Raw genomic sequence first — 9,590 nt, forward strand, 5'->3', positions numbered from 1 at the left:
CAGCTGCTCTCTGCTTTCAACCAAACAAACCGTTACGTTAAGAGCGAGGTCAACAGATTTCAACAGATCTGTGACCACAAACAGAACGCGTGGACAGAACACCCCAACGATATGAGACTGCCATGAAACCTTTTTTATTTTATTTTTATTTTTGCTGATTGCCATAAAACCATTTTGCTTTGTCGTCTCGGCAAGAAACAAGAAACAAGAAACAATCACCCGCTCTGCCCCATTTCAAATTTCATCACTGTTTAATCTTTTTAATTCTTCGCCTAAAGCATAAGCAAAGCCAGCGATCAGACCGACGCAGGATTGTTAATCAAACTGTTATCCCGTCAGGCAAGAAACAAACCAGCCTTTTCTTTTTACGCAGTAAACTTGTTCACATTTCAAAAGAAGACCCATGAACTGAGAATTCCCACACAAACCATTCCTTTGTGTACAGATTAAATGCTTCTTAAGCCGCTACTAGTTACAATTCAAGGACCAATCATAAAAGAAAATCAAAATGAAATATTCTCCATCCTCTAAAGACTTCTACTTACAAAAAAGAGAATGGTATTTCCTTAGACACTACTAAACATAGGGCCCGGGCGAAGTCTAACACCCAAATCAACCCTCTATATCATTATTTGGAGAGACTAGACAATATTTCTCTACACAAGACACACTATTGACATTTACATACACAGGCGATTAACTGAACATATTTACAAACAGACACAAGATAAAATTTTATCTCTTCCTCTAGACTCAAGCATCCAAAAATTACTCTATTTGCTGTAGGGTATTATTGTATGAAGGCTCATCTTCTGTGGTTATGTTTATGTTGAACTGAATCCTAATATCAAAGAGACGTGTGGTGTGTGAGGAGGGGTTCTAAGCCAGAGCAGGGATGCTGCAATTTCGCCTGTCCCTGTCAAGGCAATCAAAGCCCTCAATTCTCACAACAGGATTGTTACCAAAATTGGCTCGGACACATCCTCCCTTCCTTGCAGAGGAAGAGGGAGACGGTGGCAGACCCGACACAGCCGGTACCACCACCCACGACGGTGGGGAGAGCGGGGAAAAATTCTCATCCCCAAATCGAGCATCCTGAATCAAAGGGTTAGCTGCTCTGCTCGGCGGCGACCCGCTGAAAAATAGGGGCGACGGGGCTACCACTGGCCACGATTGCTCTACATCAAAATCACCATCCTGCAAACCCACGAAAACACAAAAACAATTCAATCTAGGCACAGCCTTCATCACAAATCAACAAATTAATCCAAATCATAAAATCTATGACAAAATAGAAAACCAAATAATAATAATAAAAAAAACATCAAAACAGAATTACCTTGGTGAGTAAGTTGTCCAGAGGATTTGAACCAGATGAGTTTGAATCACATGGCTCAACATGGTAACTACAAAGAAACAAAGTATGCAAAGCTTAACAATAATAACAATTTTTGAATTAGAAGAAGAAGAACGAATTAATTATATACCTGAGATGCCAGCGGAAGGGTCTAACAGTGGGATCGTTGACGGGGAAGTTGAAGAGGCCGAGGCGGCGGGGCTTGGGGCAAACAACGCTAATCTCATCGTGGGATGGAACGACGACGTTTTGGACGGCAAACTGCTTCATCTTCTTCCTTGGATTTCTATCTATATATTAAATTAACAGCTAAAACCTGTTATATACATAACAGAAGCCAAAAATTAGAACCAGGCAGCCATTAAATGAAAATTCAAAAACCAAAAGGAATAAACAAATCAAGCGTGTCAGAGCAAATTTATTATTATATTCCACGAGATCGGTAAACGTACATGAATATGACCATAGCTATTTGAACAGCTCAAGGCTGAGATCTAGTCAAATTAAAAAAACCTAATAACGAAAATTAATTATAATCACGCCTAGAGTTTCTCAAATCTCAACCACCTAGCTCCTATCACAGCTACACACCTCACCTACAGATCTAACTAAAACCGTAGAATTAATCACATAATAAAATGAAAAATCGTGATTTCAATTAAGGCATGAAAAAATCGAGTCAGATCTGGAGAAGGAAAGTGTTGGTTTATGTTTTCTAAAATGGAATATTGAAAAAAGGATAAAAAGAAATCGGTTCCGAGCAGAGATCTGAAAAGAAGAAGAAGAAGAAGAAGGAAGTGGTAGTAGGAGTAGTACCGGTGAGGTGAGGTAGGGTTTGATTAACTGTACAGAGTTTCTGAACCAAAAAGAAGAATTGAATTGAATTGAAAGAGGAAAGTGTAGGTGAAGAGAGAAACACAGAAGTGATGGGAGAGGGACGAAGAAGATTGAACTATGGGTTGCAACCACACTTGCTTTATATTTATCGTATTATTATATTTTTTAAAAATTGTTTTGGGGGAGTTTTTTTTAATATTGTATGGTTAATTTATCCGGGCGGTGCCTCCCGCGATATATCACATCTCTTTCGCACCCTCAAACCCATTCTCTTTTCTTTCTCTTTCTCTCAACAGCAAAATGATAATTTTATGGGCACGAATGAATTATGAATTATTTAATTATTTATTAGAATGTTAATTAAAATGTTAGTAGTATGATGGGAAAAAAAATCTTAAATATCAAGGGATCCGTTGGGAATGAGAATGGGTCTTTTGTATGGTGGAGCGTTTCGCAACGCACAACGTTTAACCTCGTCCCTACACGTGGCAGCCTCTCGGTGATTTGGGATGGAAGGTTTGCAAACTGAAACTTTGAAGAGGGCCGGCCTTACCATTCTTGTGAAAAAAGAAAAAGAAAAAAAACCACCATTGAATAATTAGGGGTGTTCATAACTTGCAAATACGAAAGTATATTAGCTTCATTTTTTTAGGGTACTTAAATATTTATTCTACTTAAATGCATCTTCTTTTTCTTTCAATTTCTCGGTATTTCAGATTGAGATGAGTTCAAAATTTAATTAATTTTAATAGTGTTCTTTTGGTTTTGGGTACTTGCACAGTGATTGAGTCACCATAATCTTTTTAATATATTTCATTCGGTCTTAAATATAAATATAAGAAGAAATAGAATATTAGACTAATTAAGAAAGTTAATTAATCATATTTAATTACATTAATTTTAATTTAAAATTATTTTTTTTCTTAACTTATTCTTCATTGAAAGTTATTATTGGAAATAAAAAAAATCATACAAGCTAAAATTTTAATTAAATAAAGAGTATTTTAGATATAAGGTAAAATTAGTTGATTTTTTTCTTATATGTAAGATCAAGAAAAATATTTTTTTTCTTGTATTTTAGAGCGAATGAAGTATGTTTCATCATTTATAATTGTTATTAAAAATCAAAAGTGTAATTTGTTAAATAAGAAACAAAATCAAAAGATCCTTATAATTTTTAATAAATTTTAAACATGTGATAAAAAATACATTTAAAAGAGTGTGTTACTAGTATAACAAAAGTTTTTTTTTAGCATAACATGGACCTAGTTTAATAATTAATTTAGGATGAACTAGGTATTAAATTTCTTGATCAGAAATAATTATTGACCCAAACTTACTTACCTCCCAATCCAACTCCAGATTCGATAGTTATTTTTTTCCTTGATGAACCAACAAATTAAAACAACAAAAATTGTTGACCAAGAGCCAAGACTATCTCTCAAGGCACTGATATATTCATTTGAGGAACTCACCTCTCTCAACCAATGTTTTCCGTACACATGGACCTAGTATAATAATAATTTCATAAGTTTATATTTTAAATGATTTTTTTATAAGCAAATGTTAGTTGTTAGTTTAGTTTTTGTTGGTAGTAGATTTGAACCAGCAACCTCTCCCTCTTCCCTTCTCCTTCTATCACTAGACCAACCTTATATTTTCTAAATGATTTTTAACAAGTTGATATAATAGAAATCTTTACAAAGTACAGGAAGGCATGCTCCATCTACCTCTTGTCATTTGTCCAAATAGATTCTCTCCTCCCCTCATGCTTCTACCGAAGAAAAACCAAAAGTCAAAGAGCAGAAAGAACGAAATGAGGATGGACAGATGATGAAAAAAATAGAGAGAAATTGAAAAAAGAAAGAGGATATGGAAACAAGTTGAAGACGGCAGTGCTGGATTCGAATAAAGATGATCAGATACTGTGACGCGGTGTCTTTTGAGCCATTCGAATTTTGACGTCAAACTGGCCCAAAACATATGGCATATACATAAAATACAAATCGTGGGTTAATGGCTTGACGTATTTGTTGCGATTTGTTAAGGATTTGTCAGCAAATCCATTCCCTTATGTCGTTAGTTTTTGGGCAGATGATGTTACTAAAAATAAAATAAAAAATCTTGCAAAAATTAAATTAAAAAAAAGAAGATAAAAGAAGACATATCGATGAAGAAATGAAATAATTATTGACAAACCGAGAGACATATCGATGAAGAAATGAAATAATTATTGACAAACCGAGAGACATATCTTTTCTTTGCATGTGCTTCCAAAGCAGTGGGACACTCAATATCTCCATCCGTGTAAAGAAGTGCAATCATATTCTCTAGTCCAGATTTTGCAAATTATTGTCCTTTCAAATCTTAATTATCGGTAAAGTTTATAGCATATGATTCTTTAATTAAAAATATTATAAAATATTCCTTGACGTGGTTTACCTTCTGTCATCAACATATTCTAAATTAAATATATTAAAGCAGCTGAGGATGTCCAAGTTAGGCTTACGATTTGGTGAAAAGGACAATTTTGGTTTGAAAGGATTGGCACGCATTGGTCCCAAAATAAAGTTGGTGTTCACACAACCACCATTTGTTTGCCTTTGCTTTTGGCAGTGGCTTTTAAGAGGAATAGATTCAAAATCAACACAAATGGGGAAGCATTACAAACAATACCCATAGCTTAGAATTACAGAATCATCTTGTTGACGTAAGCAACTTTGTCAAAAAAAATCTAGTGCGTGCTGAGGCTGGCTCAAGTTCAAGCTGAGGCTGGCTCGGAAGCAGCCATGGCGCGCTTCTTGGCAAAGTATTCATCAGCGCGGGCAAGGTTTTTAGCAACTGATGGCTTAACCCATTTCTTGCGGCCAGGAAGCACGGTGAGGGAACAACCAGCATTCTCAAGTTTCTCCTTTGCTGATGTGGAAAAGGCGCGGGCTTTTAATGTCAACTTCTTGCTCAGTTCTCCTTCACCCAAGATCTGAAACCAAAAAGCACAATAAATTTCGTTTAGATTCATCAAGACCAAAATTGTGGGCCTTGGCATGTTCAATACACTGGATGGCTGAATAGAATTAAAAGGCTAGCTTAAACATACTATACAGACGAGTTGTCTATAACTAAAAAAATTTCAAAGACTTTCCTGCATTTCTGGAAAGCCAGAAAAACATTTATAAAGAATGAAAACAGTAAAATTTATCCAACACATTGGACAGTGCTAGCTAAATTTCAACTACTTAATATTATAAATATCCTTTCAGAAATTAATTACAAGTGTTATATTTTAACCAGCATCCTTCATTTTGAAAAACTTATTGGAATCAATGTCAATGTAGAGTGCAGTTTATTTACCAAAATATTGATTTTTTTTTTTTTTTGTAGGAAATGATCATTTAAAGACTCTACTGAATTGAGACGGGAATGCTATTTCATCTCATTTCTTCTCCCACAGATGATTTTCAACAGAAAAACAAGTCTATCATTTGGCCTCTAGAATAAAGATACGGAAAAGGCCATCAGCTTTTATCATATGAAAAACAAAGGAACACCATAAAGATATTGAAAAAGGAAATAAATCAATGTCTTTGAATATTTGCTTCCTGAACTATAGACTTCAAAATAGTCATTGCTTGAAAAATCATCACAGGGCAGTATGTTTTAAAGTGGACTACTGACACTCTAAAAAATAAGACCTCTGACCAAAAAACCAATTTATCCCTGATGGATAAAAGAAATAGATGATTGACAATTCACACAGTCTTTAAATTGAGAAAATTAAATGCTAAAATATGTAAGTATACATATTTTTTGGTGTTCATAAATCAAATGAGAAAGGTATTCCAAATTTACAGCTTCAAACCACCGATACATCCACCTAAATATTATATGTTTGATCTTACATGCTTATCACACATGCCAAAAAGTGCAGATAAACTTGAACACCAAAATAGGATAAAAGAACATCAAAGAATTTACAGAAAGTAACTTCATTCACAGCAACCAGGGGCCTCTGAGTCTGAGGAATAGTCCTTTTTGGTAGATTGTGCTACTGCTAGGAAAGTAGCATCCTCATTTATTGTTGAAAGTTAAACACCACAATACCTCTACAGATCCAGAAAATGATCTTGGAGAAGCAAGATTTAAGGACAACAGCTAAGGAACAAACTTAGAAGTCATTAAATCAACAAGTAATCTGTACCTTCAAAGGAAGTCTCCTTTCTCTTCCTGATGGATTAATCACACCTTTCGCCTTCAGTGACTCTAGAGACACTTCTTCCCCTTCCTTAAATTTAGCATCTTCTATGTCTCTCAGATTTACATGGACATATTTGGGCAATCCCGCATGCATACCTTATTAAAGGGCAAAGGAAAAGAAAAACGGGGGAGGGGGGGATAAAAAAATAGTTCCAAGTGAGATAAATGCACAAGCATTAACCAAAACAAGTTAAGAGAGATCATATCGAGAAGAATAAAAGACAAGCATTTCATAAAATACTAGCTTTTGAAACAAAAATATGGAAAGAAATAGGAGAATAAAGAAGAAACATACAATAAGATAAGATATGAAAGGGGGGGGCATAATCAGTAAAGATGTCTGACATAATAACATATAAGGAAAATATCCTAAAATATTACTAAAAGGAAAAAAGAAAAAAAAAAAAGAGTTGTTAGAGCTCTCCTGATATCGGTGAAGGTGGGGAAAAGAGCTCTCCCAGAACAGTGTATGAGTTGAGATCCACAGGAGCGAGAGAAAAATACTGTATCAGTCTATCCAAGACAAGCTGCAAGGGGATCTCTAGTAGCTTTACATTCTAACTAGAAGGAGGTAAAGTGAGACTTCTGTCTAGAGTTCAATTGTTATGCCAGTATCAGATCCCAACATATAATACTCACAACAACACAAGGAAAGGTAAATTAAGTTAAAATACTTGGATAAACTTCTCAATATGCAATTATAGAAGAAGAAAATAACAAGCTAAAATGAATTAAGCTTCTTCCAATAAGTTAAAATCAGCATTAGGAGAAGCTTAATTGATTTTACATTCTTAATTTCTTGTCATATGGGTTTAATTGTGGGCGCCTCGATGACAGGTTAGTTATATGTTTGAATCCAGAAACAGTTTTTTTACATATATAAGGGTAAGGCTGTGTGCAATGACCCACCTCGGTACCTTGGTTATAAGTGTTTACTGAGAAGTATATCCAAACAGGCCTTATATAATTCAGTTTTCTACATCCAAGACTCATGTAATAGTACCAATGATAGGATATTAAAATGAGTGGGGATTAAAACTATAGGATATAAAAACGAGAGCGAGTGTTGTGAAATTAAATTACCTCCTGCAATTCCTCTGAGTTTGGGGATTCGGCGATAAAGCGGCATCTGGCCACCTTCGAAACCCTTCCTAACGCCAGGTCCAGATCGAGATTTCTGACCTCTCATCCCAAAACCACAACTTGCCCCTTGCCCTGCGGATATTCCTCTACCCTTTCTCTTAGCCCTCTTCCTCGAACCCGGTTGCGGCCCCAAATTGTCCAGCCGAAACCGAACGCCGACGCTGGGTGCTGTCACGGGGGAAGATAGAGAGGCAGCCTTGTTAACCACGGAAATGAGGGGTCTTGCTTGCTGAATCTTCTTCAGCCATGGTTTTGCGACCAAGGTTTTCACCGTTCCCTGCAATCCCCAAATTGGTGAGAATAGACTAGGGAGTTTGAAGAGGAAAAAACAGAATGAATACCTTGAAAGGAGAAAGTGGCCGCCAAGGCAACCAGGAAACTGGAATCAGAGAAGCACTGCCCATTTCTGTGTGGCCGATTGATACACTCACTCACACTCACCAACAGAACTTCAAATAACGGATAGGATAAGTTTTTCACTTTCTCGCCTTTTCTATTATTATTAGGAAAATAATATATTAACTTACTTCTATCAAATATCATTTTTTTTTTCACACAATAGGTCTTTTTCGTAGAAGTTAATTCTGTTTGATTATTTTAATTGGACAACTATAGTGTTATTGTTTTATCTCTAGTTTCAGAGCATATTATTATTAATCTCAATTATGTGATAATTGATATTAATGTTTAACGATATAGGAAAATTAAATTTTATTCATATAGCTAATTGTGACACAAAAAAAGTTTACAAATAGCAGAACAGGAGTTACATAGGATAAACCTTAATGCATACATGAATCCCCCACCAAATTTTCACATTAATAACAAAGCCTTGAAAATAGAAACCCTCCTTTATCAATATTTTTTGCCGGCTACACCCTCTCATTCTACGCCTGCAACCCTTCCCAACCCAACGCCCTCTCTCTCCAATGTCCTCTTCACCATGGTGGTCCAACCCCTCCGACATCCGCTCCCTCCTCCTTGACTCCGCCCTCCTCCCCAACTCCGTCGCCGTCGACACCATGTTTATTGATATAGTGATATATTGATGTGTCAGATTCAGTTTAAACTTATTATTGCAGATAAGTGAGCTCATTTTAATTTAACATAAGGAGATGTTACTATTTCTTTTAACCCTGTAAAGTACCTATCCCAAAATTAAGACATTGTGAAACTTTACACAAAATTAATACATTGTGAAATAGAAATAATTTTTCTCTTCACTCACAGGTACTATAGATCCAACGTCATATGCATATTTAGGTAAATTTGAATCTTTAGTATTATACATGTTTTAATAAGGGAGTTATATTGATTTAGGGATTCATTTGTTTAAGAATCTCCTTGTATGTTAGATTTATAATTTATCAAATACTACCATCCGAGATAAAACTATCCCTTATAATATTTAAGGTAACTTTCATTCAATTGGTGTGGTAGTATATTATTACTACTTTAATAATAAAAGGTTAAAATGTGTTTTTTTATATATATTAAAATGTCTGAAATTTATTTTGTCTCTTTTAAAGTTGAAATATGTGATATTTTTTTACTTAAAATTAAATTTGGACAAATATGAATCTTTAAGTGTCTACATTGTGTCCTTTACTTACAATTTATATATATAAACAAATTAATTATTAGATCAAAATTAGTTATTACAAAATTTATTATGTAAATTTATATGTGCATTAAATATATATTAAAAATTTTAATGTTATATATAATAATATTAATTATTCTATAACATAATTAATTTATTAACTCAGTTGATTAGATTGTTGTATTAATAATACAAAAGTCACAATTTGATTATTGTGTCGTAAAACATATTTTTGAAAATTGAAATTACACATGTTGTCTAGGGTGTTCCATCAATTTGCGCTGGGTGCGGAAAGAAAAACTCTTGCTTCATCAGCTGTATATAGCCCAACCGCTACCTCTTTCCCTTGATTGTCGTTTTGCGTCTACCTTTTTTTTTTTTTCTTTCTTTTCCGGT

General features: G+C 34.6%; 2 protein-coding genes across 2 annotated transcripts; both read right to left on the reverse strand.

Annotated features, from left to right (window-relative positions):
- Nucleotides 1–415: 415 nt before the first annotated feature.
- On the reverse strand, nt 416–2,490 carry LOC100818595 (uncharacterized). Its single transcript, XM_003555856.5, has 4 exons — nt 2,174–2,490; nt 1,488–1,673; nt 1,340–1,406; nt 416–1,197 (listed from the first exon to the last, which is right to left on the reverse strand). The coding sequence occupies exons 2-4, from the start codon at nt 1,625–1,627 to the stop codon at nt 880–882; spliced, it is 525 nt and encodes a 174-aa protein (XP_003555904.1). The 5' UTR covers nt 1,628–1,673; nt 2,174–2,490; the 3' UTR covers nt 416–879.
- A 2,163-nt stretch (nt 2,491–4,653) lies between these two features.
- On the reverse strand, nt 4,654–8,077 carry LOC100306183 (50S ribosomal protein L15, chloroplastic). The gene is made up of 4 exons (NM_001248130.2): nt 7,933–8,077; nt 7,532–7,868; nt 6,393–6,544; nt 4,654–5,174 (listed from the first exon to the last, which is right to left on the reverse strand). Exons 1-4 carry the CDS (start codon nt 7,993–7,995, stop codon nt 4,956–4,958), a joined length of 771 nt encoding a protein of 256 aa, NP_001235059.1. The 5' UTR covers nt 7,996–8,077; the 3' UTR covers nt 4,654–4,955.
- Between the last annotated feature and the right edge of the window lie 1,513 nt (nt 8,078–9,590).

The sequence above is a fragment of the Glycine max genome, chromosome 20 (assembly GCF_000004515.6).
Source record: "Glycine max cultivar Williams 82 chromosome 20, Glycine_max_v4.0, whole genome shotgun sequence".
Classification (NCBI taxonomy): domain Eukaryota; kingdom Viridiplantae; phylum Streptophyta; class Magnoliopsida; order Fabales; family Fabaceae; genus Glycine; species Glycine max.

Excerpts from the sequence above, each read along its gene's own strand:
- LOC100818595 (XM_003555856.5), bottom strand. The coding sequence starts at position 1,627 with ATGAAGCAGTTTGCCGTCCAAAACGTCGTCGTTCCATCCCACGATGAG. Across the intron at positions 1,407-1,487 it reads CCCTTCCGCTGGCATCTCAG|TTACCATGTTGAGCCATGTG; the intron begins GTATATAATTAA and ends GTTTCTTTGTAG. Across the intron at positions 1,198-1,339 it reads TGGACAACTTACTCACCAAG|GATGGTGATTTTGATGTAGA; the intron begins GTAATTCTGTTT and ends GTGGGTTTGCAG.
- LOC100306183 (NM_001248130.2), bottom strand. The coding sequence starts at position 7,995 with ATGGGCAGTGCTTCTCTGATTCCAGTTTCCTGGTTGCCTTGGCGGCCA. Across the intron at positions 7,869-7,932 it reads GGCCACTTTCTCCTTTCAAG|GGAACGGTGAAAACCTTGGT; the intron begins GTATTCATTCTG and ends TGGGGATTGCAG. Across the intron at positions 6,545-7,531 it reads ACTCAGAGGAATTGCAGGAG|GTATGCATGCGGGATTGCCC; the intron begins GTAATTTAATTT and ends CCCTTTAATAAG.